The sequence below is a fragment of the Chiloscyllium plagiosum genome, chromosome 22 (assembly GCF_004010195.1).
Source record: "Chiloscyllium plagiosum isolate BGI_BamShark_2017 chromosome 22, ASM401019v2, whole genome shotgun sequence".
Lineage (NCBI taxonomy): Eukaryota > Metazoa > Chordata > Chondrichthyes > Orectolobiformes > Hemiscylliidae > Chiloscyllium > Chiloscyllium plagiosum.
In genome coordinates, this window is record NC_057731.1 from 35,389,862 (window position 1) to 35,409,216 (window position 19,355).

Here is a 19,355-nt window from a genome sequence, read left to right on the forward strand (position 1 = left end):
GGCTCAGTGCTTAGCACTGCTGCCTCTCTGCACCAGGAATCCGGATTTGATTCTTCCTTCAGGTGACTGTGTGGATCTTGCACATTCTCATTGTAAATGCGTGAGTTTGCTCTAGTTTTCTTCCACAGTCCAAAGGTGTGCAGGTTAGTGGATTGGCCATGGGAAATGCAGGTTTATAGGATAGGGGGGTGGGTTTGGGTGGGATGCTTTTCAGAGGCTGGTGTGCACTCAATGGACTGAATGGCCTGCTTCCACACTGTAGGGATTCTATGAATCTACGTTTAACCCACAATGTGGATGTTTTATAGAACATGAAATTGAACTCACTTATGGCCTGTTTCAGTTCTGACAGGCAGAAATATCTCTAAGCTTCACAGACACTTGACATGAGTGCAGACAGACTTTACTATCTTCCAGATGTGACTCACTTTACTACTCAAACATCCAGCTGTTAGCAATTCAGCAATTTTAGAATTATTCCCCTTCGTTCTCACCTGATAATACATTATGGCTGATTTAGCCATTGCATATGTTCTGCCCTTCTCTTAACTGCAGAATGTTCATGGATTCCAAAATTATTAATCTTATACCAGGAATATGGTATAGTAGTTCAATTAAGATTACTTAAGAGCTTATATCAGTTATTACTTGTCTCATTGTTCCCCAGTTACTATGACATGTTGTGTCACATGTTAAGATGATCTGGTAGATAATGCAATAAATTAGTGCTGGTTATTGCTCCCAGTAACCTGAAGTGAAATATTCATCAGTGTCATTGCAGGGAATCACGAGATATCTTGTGGAACACAGCTGGTCCTTAGTGCTCTCAGTAGTGTGATTTATTTGTATAATGTGCAATATTAATAACAAACTTGGTAACATGTTTGCACACCATTTCTAAGGCTTGCCATTTTGTTAAAGTGTCAACTCATTTAAAGTAAGCTCTTAACATTTCTGTTAAATTAGCAAAGAAAATTCATGCAAATCCACTAATGTGCTAATTACTAACACAGATGTACAATTCTAATCTATTTATCAACTGTGATGGCACAGGTTTAAATGCCTACAAATTGAGAAATAATTGCTCACGAGTTTCCATGAACAAACAGAATTCCTATCAGAGGACATGATTCAGTCAAGGCTAAAGTCACACAATTAACAGAAAATTACATGTTTAGTCCTGGTCAGTTTGTATTCTCACCTCACTCAGGATGTCCCCAGCTTTCCTCGCCTGTTCCACGTCCAGACATCGTTCTGCCTCCCATCCTACACCTTTCATCCATGTCAGATCTGCTCTGTACTTGCGCTGTAATTTAAAGATTAAAAAAATGGCTTTTCTGTTATGCTGTTAATGTTGATAAAACCCAGTTTATAAACATCATTGCCTAAAGGGTACAAAAAACAAAATGATTTTCCATGCAGTATTCAAGCAGCATACATCTTTTTAAAGACATTTATGCAAGATATATGTACCTCTTGGTACAGAACTACTCAATAATCAACCATTAGTTGATCTGACCAGTGCAGAGTTAGTTGATCCCAGTGCAAATAGTCCCAGCAACCCTACAAAATTTCCAGATCATAACTACTTTCATGTAACCCTTGCTAGAATGATATATATAAAACAGTTTAATGCTTCCTGCTGCGCTTCTCCAGCAACACATTTCCATCTAATGCTTCCATAGTCAAGCAGCTTGCTATTGAGCATTACACAAGCAGATCTCTCATTTTTTGGGGTGATGCTGAAAGTCTACCCAGCTTTAGATACTCCATTAGGAAAGACAGGAAGGGGCAGCACTGAGAAATATTTAAAAGGTAATAAAATAAGGCTGTATTAGCCTTTAATTACTTGGTATGAGTACAATTTCCTTCATAGTAAGACCTATTTCAGTATAATATTTTGTAATCTACACTTCCCCTGGGCATATCTTTTGTTTCTTTACCTGTCCCATTACCATTCCCTTTAGGTACCGATTCTCCAGCTTTTTTGTAAGTTAATGTCTCCAAACCTCCTTCCTTTTTGCTCTTCATCCTCCCTCCCCCATTTCACCTGTTTAAAACTGATACATCTCTAAATTTTGCCAGCTCTCGTGGAGGATTGACCTTAAATGTTAACGCTGTACACAATTCTCTGTTAATTCTCTCCACAGATGCTCCCTGATGTGCTGAGCATTTCCAACAGTTTTTAAAAATTATATATAATTAGGTTCTTTCCAACCTATAACTTTAAAGCAAATAGCCTACAAAATGAAGAGACATAATTCGTTAAGACGTACAGGATTAAATAAACAAATCAGACATAATTTTGAATCATCTTGGCCCCACCTCACTCTGTAACCCATAAGCTTTCTTTGCCCATGTCACTTTCATGTCATCTGGCTCCAATGTATAGTCATGGAGCCTCTTCCTATAATACAAGTCACTGGCCAATGCCTGGGCTTTCTTGGCATGTATCAGGTTGACCATATCCAGTGGTAGGTGGAATTTGGTGTTTGTTTCCACAAAGTTCTTCTTATACTCTACCTGTTGTAAACAAAAAGTAAAAATTAGCCATTTGAACAACAATAACAACAATTTGTATCTATGTAATACCAGTAAGTGTGAAGGCAGTGAATTGTGAACTACAAACATCTGATCTAATGAACAACATTTTAGAGTAACTTAGATCATATTCTGGATATATATTTTTCTGTGGTTATAGATTACCAATATATAAATCAATGACTAACTTAACAACATAGTCAACTTACCGTAAATTTTAACTTCTATCTATTATATAAAATGGTAATTTTCCTTTTAAAAAAGTAAAAGATCACGAGTAGAGAAAACAGAATCCAATGTCAGTTGGAAGGGAAATTTAGCTTCTGATGGCTAATGTGCTAATCCATAATGATTTTAAATTGCATATTGAGCTGAAGTAAATAATGGGATTTTGATTTTTCTTATCTAATGTACCTCACTGCTCATCTTGGAAACCCGCAGAGAATGCAGAGTCTTCGAATCATATACTTTGCTTCTCATTGCTTTGCCCTTGGTTTTCTCATATGCTTCTTTGTATTTTATCTTTCAAACAACACAGAGAAAGAAAGGAATTAAATTAAAACATGTAGCAGTCGGCTGGTGATAAAGAGCTAAAATAAATTATTTAAACACTTTTTCAATCTTATGGGCCTGGAAAGGATCGTTTGCCTTCATATGATATTTCTTTGCCTTATACTCTGTCAAGGCATCAAACTATTTATTTAATAAAAGTTAAAATAGTGGTGAACAAAATGTCATTAAGTGTTGTACATTAATATCACAAGCTATCATTTCTAGACTGTTCCATGTTGGGATGGGTACAGGCTGCCTGGTGCTAAGAATATACCAAATTATTTTTGGAAATTATATGGTGCATTTGAAGTTGAACAGGCCATTCTGCTAGGAAACTTTATTACAATAACCATTTGAACTGATAAAACACCTCAGACATAGAATAACATCCCTAGGCACTTCACAAGGTTGTAAGGGGTAAGGGGTTGGTGGTGCAGAAAGCCTAAAAAAAAAGAGGAAAAGATTAGGATGGGTGGGCAAAAGCTTGGTCAAAGATACACTAAAGGAGGAGAAGAAGATCGATTGATTTAGGAAGCCAATTTCAGACCTAGGTGGGCAAAGCCCTGTCACCAAAATCCAGCTAAAGAGAACAGGTGAGACATGAAAGGCTAGAATCAGAGGACTGAGCATTTAGAATGCTGGAGGAGGTTACAGATAGGCAGGGAGGGATTTAAATGTAAGGCTGAAACCTGGTCATTGGAGGGCTGGGAATCAAATCAATTCTAAGGAAGGGTCTCTCAACCGGAAACATTAACTCTGACTTGTCCACAAATGATGCCAGACCTGCTGAGCTTTTCCAATAACATCCACATTTCTTCCATTTTTTATTGACTTCGAATCAATGTTGGTCAGTGTGGATGGGGTAATGGTGGGAGGAATGTGGTGTGAGAAGTAGAATTTTGGAGAAGTTGGTTTACAGAGCTCAGATGATAGGCGGCTAGCTAGGAAAGCACTGGAATACTGTAATCAAATCTAAAGACATCAAATGTATGGATGAGGATTTCAAATGTACAGAGCTGAGGCATGATGAAAAGTCATGATGATGCCAAGATGGGTGAATGGACTTTATATGATAGGGAGGATATGGGGCAAATAGAAATCCAAGATTACAAATAATTCCCTTGAGGTGTGGGATGAGCTCAATCACATTACACCTGACTTATACCTTCACCCCATTTAACCGCTTTTGATCTACAAGCTTTGAAAACATTACCTGAAGAAAAAAATGCATTTAAACAACATTCACAGCATTCTGGAGTAGATATTCCCAAATATCCAATTGCTTTTCATTCAAAAAAATGTTTCCTAGCTTTCCTGGTAAATGGTCTAACTCTAATTTTAAGATCTTATCACTTTGCGAATTACCCAATCTGGAAATATAGTTTCCCTACATCATCCAACCTTTTATAATTTTAGACAACTCATTTAGATCACGCATCATCCTTTGAACACATACAGAAACCATCATCTTATATTCTATTTTATCACAACGTTGAGCCAGTCAGAAACTTGTGACCCAGATTTTGTGTGGGCAGCTTTGAGAACTTTTTCACAGAATCGTGGATGTAAAATGTGTTTTGCTGTAATGACTCTCTTCCAGAAATATATTCCCATGCACATGGGAATCTTGAGGCTTACTGACTAGACTGAACAATAATTAGTTGTCAGCACTCATTTAATTTTCATCTACTGTCAATCTTGTATAAACTTGAAGTATATTCTATTAACTTTTATTAACCTGCACTATAGTATGCCTGACAGAAAGAAACCGACAGTGTCAATGGAAACGGGTTTGCACATAGTTTCACGAAAGCTGATGAGAAAGAAAAGCAGCAACTTACATCACTTGCCAGCTCCCCGGAGGCTTTGGCAGCTAAGAGGGCTATCGAATCCAACTTCACATGAAACCCCTTGCCTTTATTCTTTTCCCAGAATTCTTTGTACTTGATCTGAGGACACAGCATTTACTCAAATTACATATTATACATATATGTGTACATGTAAGATTGAGAAAGCAGCAGCTTCCTTTAAATCAAAAGTAACTAATCTGAGAAATTGCAGGAAGGAATGCAACACAGAATTCTTGCAGCAAACCCAAAATGAACCATACAGCTTCTCTCAATTTTTAATCAACTTGCTCAAGCATGCATTGCTGCATCTCTAGGGCTGCTGAGGGATGAACCTAGACCTCCTGGCCCAGAGGTAGGAACACTGCCGCTGTACTACAAGAGCTCCTTAACTATATTGTATATATCTCTTTTCAATTACAGTCAGTGCTAACTCTTAAGAAGCATTTCAAGGGCAATTTTCATTTTTGTTCACTGGTATTCATCAAAAGAAACCCTGATTTTTCACAATCTCAGGATGCCCCAAAGATCTTTACAGCAAATGAGATTTGCTTGGAGTACAGTCACTTTTGCAACGTTGAAAACACAGGAAACAGGTTACACACAGCAAGCTCCCAGATACAGCACTGTGAGGATAATCAGAGAATCTGTTTGTTAGTGATGTTGTTTGAACCATCAATATTAGCCAGGCCCATTGAGATAACTCCCCTGCACTTCTCCAAAATTGTACCATGGAATCTTTCATATCCATCGGAGGGGGCAGATTGGGTTTTAGTTTATCTAAATTTCTGCACCTCCCAACAGCGCAGTACACAGCTTCTGGACACAAAAGTAAAAATGCTTCCAATAGGAGCCACAACTGACACTAATCGCCAGTGAGAGGACAGAAAGTGGAATCTTCAAAGTTAATTAACTCACAAAATGCTGCTCAACGGAAGGTTCACTCATTCACAATTCATCTTGACTGAGTCGCATTTTAGGAAAATACTGATATCTACAGTCCGTCAGTCAGCACTATTCTGATGAACGGTCACACTCAAAACACTAACCCATTTTATTGTTCCTTTTCCGATAAACTTGCCCATCACTTCCAGTATGTCTGACTCCCAAGAGAGTTATACAGTTAATGAATTGAGATGGAATAGTAAGATGGAACATTTCTGGTCCTATGGAGTTCAGTTTGATGACAGCAATAAAAGCAAATATGGATGATCTTGGTGAAGGCAGGTGAGCATTGGAAGCATCTACCTATGCAACAGCAGTAAGTCATCATTAATGAGCAATTCAAGCCTTCAATGGAGGCAGATGGGAAGCACGCAGTCAGTTAGATAACCAACCACTTTGCTTGCCTGCCAAGGAGGTGGCCAGCTGAAGCTGTTTAAAGTAGCCAGTAATTGACCACATAAGGGCCTTCATTCCCGTTAATCAAGAAAGTCACCTATGGATCTTCTCACTCGGCATTTAACTGCAGCAACAGTGAGAAGGGGGCAAAAAGCTCTGCAGAGTGAAAGCTCACTAATAATTTCCCTTTCTCACCGCCTCCAGCAGGGAATATTTCTATCCATACTCTTCAATATAATGTCAGGAACAAAATATGGCAACTAAACTGCACACAGGAGATTCCCACCAATGACAATGTAATAATGACTGTTTCCAAGTTGTTGGCTGAGGTAACCATTGATTATGATTCCAGGGAGAAGGCCAAATTGTGCCTTGGGATGCTTTAATTCCTCCCAAGTGGGAAGGCAAGAGCTTGTTTTTTGTGACCTACAGTGCTTACTATACTCCCTCAGTACTTGGAGGTGCTCATGCCTATGGAGGGAGATGTAAATTTACAACCTGACAGAGAGATGGCAATGCCAGTACTAAACCATAGTTGGCACCTATTTGGTGAACTGACATATTTGAAAAGCCCCACGGATTTAGTGCATCAGGGTTAACCAGTATGCTGAATGCGATGTAATTAACATAAAAACAGAGATCGGTAATTCAAATCTTGTTGCAGTCAAAACAGAATGTGAAACGATCTTATGTTAGAAAAATCTCAAATGTAAAAGCAACTTAATGGAACTTTGCTGAAAAATACATGCAAACTAAGTCAGATTGCTGAGATGGATGTTACAGTAACTTAAATTAAATAGTGGAGCACCTTTTGACCAAAGAACTTGGAAATTGGTAAGTGCTGCAGGGACTGAACAAACGGGAATAACAAACATTAAAAGTTGCTGTTTGTGTAGAATAAGGCTGCCATCTCCTGGTCTCTTGTTAGTCAAACATCACTTTGCACCACATCAACAGACAGTGAGGAACCGTAAATGCTATTTATCAGGCACTAAGTGAAATATTCACTCAGATTTATATCTTACTCAGCTCGTAAACAGAGAGGCAGGTAGATGCACTTTAGATCCAGTCAACCACAAAATGTGATGGCAATATGGACAATTGTTTCAGTACTGCAAAGACTGGAGAGAATATCTCCTGCTATGTCCTCTCATCTTCACCAGGATGGATACCTTTTGTACCTTTGCTAGTCTTAGGCCAGCCTAGCTAGGTGGGAGATCGGACAATAATATTACCATACAAGTAAAACAAAAATGTTAGTTTACTGCAATATCAAACAAGATTCTGCTGGATTTAATACTTTACTCGGTATACAATATAATTTCCTTGAACAAATAAAAAACCTCTTCTGAGCATTTCTTCTCTCTCAGCCAGTGTACAAGAAAACACAGCAAATAGGTATAATCATAATTCCTTCTAATATGAAACAGCCAGTAAAAAATAAGTGGAGTCAAAACTATAAATTAATTGGTTTTTAGCAATATTTAACCATCCCATTCATCAAATTCTCTGAGATTTAGTTTTAAATTCAAACTTTATGAAAGTTCCAAATATAGCAAACAGTTAAAGCTGATTGAAAGGCAAAATGATCCTGTGCTCCAAATCAATGGGGAAATTTTAGCATCTCCTACCCAACCACAACCACATTGTGCAGCATTCTGACTTGTTAGAAGTAAAAGCTACTTTAAATGTTGAGTGAACATGAGCACCATGCAGAAGCAGAATGGTCTTCTTTAAGTATGTAAATTGGGTTCACAGGGCAGGAGTGGCATATTAACTTGGGGTTGGAGTGAGGGATCTTCCCACCAGGTGATGGTTCTGTGGAGGTAAGCACCTCAAGGCTCCACAAGATAGCCTGGAGGCCTCACCTGTCCCAGGCTTCCTTTCCCCTCAATTAAATTCAAATACTCTTGTTATATGTGTACCTCAACTTTAAGAATTCCACGTGGTGTGTGCATACAATGTTGTAAATCTACCTGGCAGTTATCCTGCCGTCGGTCTAGGGGCTTTACACACACACACACACACACATCCACCAATTGGGTTAATGTAATGTTTGCTTCATAACTTACAATGCGTTTATTGTTTTAAATAAACTAACCCACAGAGTTGTTAATCCCTGATGAGCAACTGATCACCAGACCATTATCATTAACATGACAAGGTGAACAATGTCATTGCTCTCAAAGCAAAATATGCTAATAAGGCTTTTCAAGCTTGAAAAGTCAACATGCAAGTTAATCTAGAGGGGAAACATATGATTAACAGCATTAAAGTAAGGAAAAAAGGTACATGAGATAAACCCTCTGAGGTCTTTGCTACTATATCAGAGTATGTTCAAAACACAATCCTAATCAGGAAGTCAATTTAACCCTCTTGGCAAAGGCAAAGGAGCAGTCTGCATTCCAGATCAATAGCACACAAGGAAATGTTAAAGGCACGCTGTCAGAATATCCACAAACTCCCTACACTAAATTGGGGCACAGCAGACCTCCTAATAGAATTAAAATGCTAAAACAGCATTCAAACCTAGGCTTTCTAGATTCTGGGGTTGCCAATGGGGGAAAGACAAGCCATCAAGATAGCTCAGAAACTGATAATAAAAGTTTACACGGACTTAACACATGAAGATTAACTGCCAAAGGCGCTAAAAGATCCCCAAAACCTAAAGAACCACATTAGAAAAGTTCAGAGTCAGAGTAAAAATTCAATATTAATTGGCTATGATTCATGTAATTTAAAGAGAAGTGTACAGACAACATAGATCACTCCATGAGCAGAGGTATGGAGAAAGGCACACTGTGATTTTATAGATGGGGATTCAGCAAATAGAATTGTTGGTTTGGTGGTGTTAGCCAACCCTACAGACATTTTCCAAAGAGATTTGCCAAACAAATTTACATCCTCAAAGAGCTACCAAGGGGTGGACTTAACTACAAAGTGATCCTTGTAAGCAATGCAGCTTGCAGGTTCCAAGCATCAACTAGATGGCTTACATAATGCCTAGAACATCCAAATGTAGGAAAATATGTGGAAGATGTGAAGAAAATGACCATCTTCCAAGCAAACATGCAAAGCATGTCGCAGAGAAGGCTATTGGCAGAGGAAATGAACAAAGGCTGATGATGTTACAAAAAGCTGTGCACTAATCCAAATAGACCACATGCACAGAATCTTCAAGCTACAATGGTATCCTGCCAGAGATATACACATGATGTGACTGACAAACCAGAATCAGATTATGTACATGACAAGGCAATGAGTGGCAAACATGCTTCCTACTGTAAAACTTATGGAAAACATCAATGTCATCACAAGCTCTAATCTGTTTGCAAAAGTCATAAGTATCTGTCATCAGAAGATAATGACAACTTATTATAGATTGCCACAGTGGCAACTGCCATTATATTACCTCTGCAAAGTCCACATATACAAAAAAGCCCAAAGACATGAGATAACCTATAAATGTGAAAGATTTAACATAGTACTGCAGAACAGGTACAACCAATCAATCAATGTTGTTGTTTTATAGATAAACCAGCATGTTATAACCTTGCGCTAGTCACAACACATAGAATTATTAAAACAACAAAGATAATGAAAATAGTAGGAAAATATTCAAGAAACACTCATAGAACTGAAGGGGAAAGACGAATCAAACACTTCACTTGCTTCTGAAAAAGTGGAGCTAAAATTTCAGCTTTCTGCTGTGAAGAGACAACTAAAAGTTCAAGAGGAAAAAGCTGAACCAAGAGTTCAGGATAAATCCAGACATAAGTATAGTCTGTGTGAAGAAGAATTATTTAGGGCATACCTCTGCTCAATTCACACAGATGAATGAAGAGTTAGAGGAGAATGGAAGGAAGCAGGATGAACTATACACTCTGTATCAATATTCCCACGCAAAGATTGTTGGTGTATAAGAATTGGTGCAACATGCATACTAAACAGATCAGGCTCAGCAGCGGCAGCTACAGAAACATTGTTTTGAGCTCAAACCAATGCTGGAGAAAATTACAGACCTGCAAAAACTGTTGAAAATGGACAGTGCACACAAAAAAAAATGCATATCATGCATCTGGCAGTCCTTTCAGAAATAAATGCCAGCAATGTGGAAGGACATAGGGAAAACAAAGCACCCACTGGTGCAGCCAGTGGACAAGGCCTATGCTTCAAAGGAAATAAAATGGAAGAAGAAAGTTGAAAAGTTGAAAGTTTCTGCAGGTGTGTGAATGGCAGTGCTCTCCTACCCCAGCCCAAATTATATAAAACATAGTTGGTGTTCCATTCCAGCCTAGTTTGGATAAGATGTCATCATTAGCATTGTAATGTGGCTCAGCCAACAAAACAAGTAGTCAACAAACCAGTCACTCACTGAGCCATATTCACAGGACAAATCTGTGTGGGAGGAGTGAAGGGTGGCTTTCCTGACCAGAGGTTGATTGAGGCCTTTAAGTAACCACCTCATCGCACCATTATTAGTGGACTCCCAAACCACTGTTAGCCCTGTCAGCTGTGCCTGGAGCCAGCTGTGTAGGTATGTAAAGGGGGGGAATATCCTTCATTCTTAGGCTCTACATAACCATTTGAAGGACCTAGCACTGAGAGGGTGATCCTCCAGAAAGTCAATCTCCTGACCTTGCTTCAGTGCACTGGAGATCATCTCCCAATCACTCTATCCTGCTTACACTCCCCTCTTTCCAGGATCCAACAATGAAGCCTCCTGTAGGCCCATGGGTCCCAGTGGTGCTGCTGGTATGGGAGAGCTGCCAGAACACTCAGTCTTTAGCCTTGCAGGATGGGATTCCTGCCATTCTCAGTGCTTCATGCAACAGGAGGCTGTTGCTGTGTGGGTTATGTACTTGTTTGCTTTGAAACAGCACAGCCTCCTGAAGGAAAAAACATAGCAATCCCAGCAGTCTCCCAGCTGCTGGGTGATACTCATCACCAACATTAAACCTCACTCTCTATTAGACTTCTAGTGCATTAAACCCATCCCCTCAAGCTGTTCAGAGGAATATGGATCTTAAATACTTTTTGTGATTTTAACCCTACTATGTTGAAAAGTTTCAGTAATATTTACAACACTGGCAACTTCAAAGATTATCAAGACAAGAAGGATAACAATCAAATTAATGATCAAAATAATAAAATTATCCTTGTAATCAAATATCAAGCTCCAAATTGATATTAGGTTTTGTTACTCACATCACTGTACAGTTCAGCATTAGCCTTGGCTTTAAGTAGATGAGGAACTTCAAGAGGCAAAGTGTATTGGGTTTTGGTCTTTTCATACTGTGCCCGATAATTCAACTATAAGGAACAAACAGAGGCAAAGGTTTAGCAAAGGTCAGAAGTGGAGTTATTGTACAATGTTCAGCATTATTTGTGACTCCTCAGACATTGAAACAATCTATATTCAAATGCAACAAGACATGGACAATATCCAGGCTTGGACGAACAATTGGCACATAACATTCACTCCACATGTCAAGCAATGACCAACTTCAATAAGAGACAGACGATCTAACCATTGCCCCTGAATATTCAATGGCATTATCATCACTGAATCCCACACTATTAACTTCGTTGGGATTACCATTGACCAGAAACTTAACAGGACTCGCCATTATAAATACAATGGCCACAAGAGCAGGTCAGAAGCTAAGAGTACCAAAGCGAGTAACTAAGCCTGTTCACTGTCCACAAGATACAAGTCAGGAGTGAGCATGAATATTCCCCACTTGCCTGGATGGGTGTAGCTCCAACACCACTCAACGAGCTTGACACCATCCAAGACAAAGCAGCCCCCACTTGATTGGCACCACGCTCAAGTATCCACTTCTTCTATTACTGATGCTCAGTAGCAGCAGTGTGTACTGCACACATTCACCAAAGATCCTTAGACAGCATCTTACAAACCCACAACCCTTCATTCTAGAAGGATAAGAGCAGTGGTACATTGGAACACCACCACCTGCAGAGTCCACTTCAAGCCAATCACCATCCTAACTTGGAAACATACACTGTCGTTGGGTCAAACTCCTGGAATTCCCTCCCTCAGGGCATTGTGGTCTACCTACAGCACATGGGCTGCAGCAGTTCAAGAAGACAGCTCATCATCACCTTTAAGGATTACTAGTGACAGGCACTAAATGCAGGCCCGGTCGGCGATGCCCGCATCCCTCTCTGTTAATTAAACTACATAAAGAATACAATGCACTAAACATATCCACCAAATTGTACAAAAAGAATGTTTACTCATTCTTCCTTCCAAAAGTTTTTGCCAGAAATGAAAATCAGCCTGTGGTTAAAGAATATCTTTGCAACATCTCTTTAAAAAAATCTTCCATTAAAATGGATAATTTTAAAGCAATCACACATCCATATTGTTGGCAGTACCATCCTAGGTAATGCGTGCAATCCCATTTGCTGGTATAAAAGTTGGTACTTTCAAGACTTACATTGCTTAGTTGCTGTGCATTAATTTTTGCTTGTACTATCTCAGGAGTGTCTGTTACTGATGAATACTTCAACTTATCCACTTGTTGTCTGTAGTACATCTAAAAGGACAGGTAAAAGTTTAAAGTAATATAAAAATGAGTCATTTCAAAATGGGACAATGGATGCCAGATATAAATATCAAATAATAATTAATGAAAATTAATGCAAGTACTCTATAACCAAACAATCTCTCAGTCATGACAGAATTATGGTATTATATCACAGACCATTTGGCCCATCATGTCTATGGCAGCTATCTGACTCTGTTGCCTATTTAGAGCTATTCACTGTTCTCTACAGTTACCTTTTACAGATATTTATCTATTTCTGTTTTAATGTCTATTTAGTTTCCACCACTGCTTCTGATAGACTGTTATATCCTAACAATGCCCTGGATTAAAACAAAAATCAATCACCCTACTCTTAGCACTTAGAAAATAAAACATTACAGTGCAGTACAGGCCCTTCAGCCCTCGATGTTGTGCCAACCAGTGAAAATAATCTGTTGTCCATCTAACCTACACCATTCCATTATTATCCATATGTAAGCCCACTGAAATGCCCTTAACGTCAGCGAGTCTACTATTGTTGCAGGCAGGCCGTTTCATGCCCCTACTACTCTGAATGAAGAAACTATCCCTAATATCTGTCCTAAATCTACCACCCCTCAATTTTAAGCTATGTCCCCTCATGTTAGCCTTCACTATCCAAGGAAAAAGACTCTCACTGTCCATTCTATCTAACCCTTGATTATGTTATACGCCTCGATTGAGTCATCTCTCAACCTTCTTCTCTCCAACAAAAACACCCTCCGTTCCCTCAGCCTTTCCTCATAAGACCATCCCTCCATACCAGGCAACATCCTAGTAAATCTCCTCTGACCCCTTTCCAAAGCTTCCATATCCTTCCTATAATGTGGTGACCAGAACTGCACACACTACTCTAGCTGCGGCCTTATCAGTGTCTTGTACAGCTGAAGCATGACCTTGTGGCTCCAAAATTCAATGCCCCTATCAATAAATACCAATACATCATATGCCTTTTTAGCAACCCTATCAACCTGGGTGGCAACTTTCAGGGATTTATGCACCAGGACACTGAAATCTCTCTGTTCATCTACACTGCCAAGAATTTTACCATTTGCCCAGTACTCTGCATTCCTGTTACTTCTTCCAAAGTGAACTACCTCACACTTTTTCACATTAAACTCAATTTGCCACTTCTCAGCCCAGCTCTGTATCTTATCTATGTCCCTCTGTAACCCACAACAACCTTTGGCACTATCCACAACTCTACCTACATTAGTGTCATCTGCAAATTTACTAACCCATCCACACATCCAGATCATTTATGAAAATGACAAACAGCAGTGGCCCCAAACAGATCCTTGCGGCACACTACTGGTAACTAAGCTCAAGGTGAACATTTCCCATCAACCACCACCCTCTTTCTTCCTTCAGTCAGCCAATCTCTGATCCATTTCACTAAATCACCTTCAATCCAGAAACTCTGCATTTTGTGCAATAGCCTACTATGTGGAACCTTATTAAACACCTTACTGAAGTCCATATAAACCACATCAACCACTTCACCCTCATCCACCTATTTTATCACCTTCTGAAAGAACTCAATAAGTTAGTGAGGCACAACCTACCCTTCACAAAACCGTGTTGACTATCCCTAATGAAATTATTTCTTTCCAGATGATTATAAATCCTACTTCTTTTAACCGTTTCCAACCCCTTACCCACAACCGAAGTAAGGCTCACTGGCCTTTAATTACTGGGGTTGTTCCAACTCCCCTTCTTAAACAAGAGAAAAACACCTGCTATCTTCCAGTCTTCTGGCTCTACTCTTGTCGACAATAATGACATAAAGATCAAAGCCAAAAGGTCTGCAATCTCCTCCCTGACTTCCCAGAGAATCCGAGGCTATATCCCAACTGGCCCCGGGGGTCTAATCTATTTTCAGGTCTTCCAAAATTGCTAAAACTTCCTCTTTGTCAACTGTAATCCTATCTAATCTAGTAGTCTGTATCTCCATAATCTCACTAACATCGCCCTTTTCCAATGCGAATACTGCCGAAAAGTATGCATTAAGCGCTTCCCCTATGTCCTCAGATTTCACATATAACTTCCTACTATTATTTTTGATTGGCCCTAGTCTTACTCTAGTCATTCTTTTATTCCTGATATACTTATGGTTTTCCTTGATCCTATCTGCCAACAATTTCTCATGTCCCCTCCTGCCTCTTCTTATTCCTCTCTTTAGATCTTTTCTGGCTAAAATATCTCTCAAGCCCCCTAACTCAGCCTTCACGCCTCAATCTCACATAAACCTTCTTCTTCTTCCTGACAAGAACTTCAATTTCTTTAGTAAATCATGGCACCCTCTCTTGACAACTACCTCCCTGCCTGATAGGTACATACTTATCAAGGATCCGTATTAGCTGTTCCTTGAATAAGCTCCACATTTCAAGTGTGTCCATTCCCTGCAGTTTTCTTCCCCATCCTATGCATCCTAAATCTTACCTAATCGCATCCTAATTGCCTTTCCACCAGTTGTACTTCTTTCCCTGCTGTATATGTGAGGCAGCAGTGCTAACCACTGAGCCACTGTGCCACCCTAAGTATGGTCACTATTGCCAAAGTGCTCACCTACCTCCAAATCTAACACCTGACTGGGTTCATTCCCCAGTACCAAATCCAATATGGCATTGTCCCTTGTTGGCCTGTCTACATACTGTGTCAGAAAACCCTTCTGTACACATTGAACAAAAACTGACCCATCTAAACTACTTGAACTATAGTATTCCCAGTCAATATTGGGGAAGTTAAAGTCCCCCATAACAACTACCCTGTTACTCTCGCTCCTATCGAGAAACATCTTTGCTGTCCTTTCCTCTACATCCCTGGAACAATTCAGGGGCCTATAGAAAACTCCCAACAGGGTGACCTTTCCTTTCCTCTTTCTAACCTCAGCCCAAACTACCTCAGTGGATGAGTCCTCAAACATTCTGTTAGCTGCTGTAATACTACTCTTGATTAACAATGCCACACCACACCACCAGTGCTTCCCCACCCCCTTTTACCATCTTCTCTGCTCTTGCTGAAACAGCTAAATCCCAGAGTCTGCAACAGCCATTCCTGTCCCTCCATTAGCCATGTCTTTGAAATGGCTACATCAAAATCCCAGGTACCAACCCATGCTGCAAGTTCACCCATCTTATTCTGGATGCTCCTGGCATTGAAGTACACACATTTCAAACCAACATCCTGATTGCCAGTGCCCTCTTGTGACTGTGTAACCTATCCCTGACCTCACTACCCTCAACCTCCTGTACACAGGAACAACAATTCAGGTTCCCATCCTCCTGCTGCATAAGTTTAAACCCACCTGAAGAGCACTAGCAAATTTCCCTCCCACGATATTGGTCCCCCTCTGGTTCACGTAAAGACCATTCTCTTTGTAGAGGTCCCACCTTCCTCAGAAAGAGCTCCAATTGTCCAAGAATCCAAAACCCTCCCTCTTGCACCATCCCTACAGCCACGTGTTCAGCTCCACTCTCTCCCTGTTCCTCGCTTCACTAGCATGTGGCATGGGCAACAAACCAGAGATACCAGAACTCTGTTTGTTTTGGAGCTGATTTTAATTTTTATTCTTCATTGCGGATGGACTTTCCAGTGAGAGTAATTTACTGAATCTACCCGATTAGAACTGTTCAGTTCTTACTATTGTTATGATTTTCTCTTAAACTTGCTGTTCTATTGAAAGAAAATGTTTCTTCAAGTCTCCTCTTAACTACAGCCACTCTTGGCTGCTATCACATTAGTGAGACTGCCCTTCAACAGTTCTGTGGTCTTGACATCCTTTGTAAAGCAAGGTGGAGTTTAATCTTATTTTAAGGTCTAAAAATGTTACGTCCTGTAATCAAGCAAATGATTTGCATTAATCTTAACTAATCTCTGATTCTGTATGTTTTGCTCTTGTTTGTGAAACATAACATCTTAGATTTTTGCACCTTTTAACAGCCTTGCCACAAATAAAACAACGGTTGATGCTGTATTAAGGATGGTCCCAAGATCCACTGAGTTTTCAGAAATTGTTACAATGCACATTCACAGTCTTGCATCAGTTAAGAGTGAAGGAAGCACACTTGTGATTTATTTCTGATTTTAAATCTCACGATTTTACTTGAGCTAAATGGAGTATCTGTTTTCCCCCATTCCCCAACATAAATACCACAAGACATTGGTTAAGCCACAGTCTGTTCTGAAAGTAAATTAACAAAAAGTGACTTTGTAATAGATCACCTCTTTTGTTTAGAACTTAAAAAAACCATTGTAGGCAGCTAAAAATACATCACATCTCAACTGCATACCATTCACCATGTTAACCACACACACAGATGCCTTCTAACTGTGGCTTTGCTTTATTTATAGATTCATATTCATCAGCAAATACAAAGCATCCTAATCCAAAGTATCCTATTATTACCCACCTTAATATTTCAATACTACAGTTAAAGGGGAGAAACACAAATGAGTCAGAAAGTTTATTTCTCTAAAAGGAATTTCAACAATAGTATCTTAGTCACAAACTAAAAGAAAGATAAAGATTGCACTTATGCCACAGCTTTCACATCCAATGGATGTCCTGAAATATTGAACAGCCAAAAAAAACAAATACTTCTGAAGTATCAATACAGGAAACACCACAGCCAATTTGTACGCAACAAGTTCCCACATCATCATACAACTGACCAGATAATCTGTTCAGACAAAAACAAAGAACTGTGGATGCTAAAGATCAGAAACAGAAACAGAACTGGAGCTCTGAATAAGCGTCACCGCACTCAAAACATCAGCTCTGCTTTCTCTCCACAGATGCTGCCAGATATGCTGTGTTTCTCCAGCAATTTCTGTAATCTATTTAGATGTTGGCCAGGCAAAAGGAGAAGGCCTTTAATCTTTAAATAATGCCTTGGGATCTGTTACATCAATTGACCAGGCATAATGGGCACAATTTAACAGCTCATCAAAAAGACAAGGCATTGTCATACTGCACTGAAGCAATGGACAAAGAGATTTTTCTTAAAATCAGTTTTGCCTCTTCATTTAGTTTGGGATCTGTTTAAAAAGCTTAGTACTTGCTTAAATATTAAGCATGTTGCACTTATTTAAATGTTTGCACTCCTATAAAAATCATACCCAATAGTTTATACGGGTGCAGCACTGAACCATACAGACTAGAAAGACCCAGTTTCAAACCTGAGTTTGTCGAGTGGTAATGGTCTTTTTGATTGATATGGTCTGATGAAAATATCTGTCTAATCGCACTCAGGGGGAGGTAGAAAAATGGTAGTTTGAACCAGGTCCTAACAGAAACAGTGTCTAATGAAAAGTAAGATTAGAGGAGGAATTATTCAAATGCCTTACATCTTTCAATGGGACAAGTTTCTTCAGAGTCTCGTATGAAGGTGCCTGGTCAGCTGCATAAAAGCAAAGCATTTTGTCCCCTTCCAAATCAGATTTATACTTCCTCTAAAACAGAAGGAAATATTACAAAGTCAGTGTTTTGACAGTAAAGTTAAATTCTTACAAAGTCAACAGGTAAAATTACTGGAACAACAACATTTCAAAACAATAAAGTGAATTGACCTTCTGACCCAGCTGTCTACCTGGGGAATGAGCTTGACTGTCCATGCATATGAATATATACTCAGTAAAACACTAGACTGTTTGTAAGTTTGTTGTTTCAGTCAAGGGAGCTACTGTTTATTCTCAAATTGTATGTCACTAGGGCCCAGATTGTGCCACAGCTGTGTAGTGCCACTCAAATCACCTAAACATCAAATGTTATCAATTCAGTATCATAATCTCAACACATTGTTCATGTCCATACCTCTGGGCCAGTGGGTTTGCGTTCAAGTCCTACCACAGGATCTGATAGCCACAACCATGTGTCTTAACACATCCAGGAGAAAGTGAGGTCTGCAGATGCTGGAGATCAAAGTTGAAACTTTATTGCTGGAACAGCACAGCAGGTCAGGCAGCATCCAGGGAACAGGAGATTCGACGTTTCGGGCACAGGCCCTTCTTCAGGAATGAGCAGAGAGTGTTCAGCAGGAGAAGATAAAAGGTAGGGAGGAGGGACTTGGAGGAGGGGCGTTGGAAATGTGATAGGTGGAAAGAGGTCAAGGTGAGGGTGATAGGTCGGAGTAGGATGGAGGCGGAGAGGTCAAGAAGAAGACTGCAGGTCAGGAAGGCGACCTCACTTTCTCCTGTATCCCATTGCAGACGACCTGCCCTCCCCCTGTCTGTATTCCATTGCAGACGCTCTGCCCTCCCACTGTCTGTATCCCATTACCGACGATCTGCCCTCCCCTGTCTGTATCTCATTGCAGACGATCTGACCCTCCCCCTGTCTGTATCCCATTGCAGACGCTCTGTCTCCATTTGACATCTTATTGAATGACTATCCTGGTGCATGAGCAAACTGAGCTCCATCTCCTTCATCCGGTTCATTAGAATAGATTGCAATTTGTTGATGATCTCATACAGATCCCTG

The 19,355-nt window shown here is 39.8% G+C and overlaps 1 protein-coding gene across 3 annotated transcripts in view; it reads right to left on the reverse strand.

Moving 5' to 3' along the window:
* The window catches only part of LOC122561199 (nebulin-related anchoring protein), a 101,926-nt gene that overhangs the window by 51,694 nt on the left and 30,877 nt on the right, over positions 1-19,355 (reverse strand). For all 3 annotated transcript variants that reach the window (XM_043712772.1, XM_043712773.1, XM_043712771.1), the window contains 7 exons: positions 18,224-18,328; positions 12,746-12,844; positions 11,490-11,594; positions 4,935-5,042; positions 2,956-3,063; positions 2,326-2,523; positions 1,202-1,306 (listed from right to left, as the gene is read on the reverse strand). In XM_043712772.1, coding sequence (XP_043568707.1) covers positions 1,202-1,306; positions 2,326-2,523; positions 2,956-3,063; positions 4,935-5,042; positions 11,490-11,594; positions 12,746-12,844; positions 18,224-18,328 — 828 coding nt within the window. The remainder of the gene's footprint in view (positions 1-1,201; positions 1,307-2,325; positions 2,524-2,955; positions 3,064-4,934; positions 5,043-11,489; positions 11,595-12,745; positions 12,845-18,223; positions 18,329-19,355) is intronic.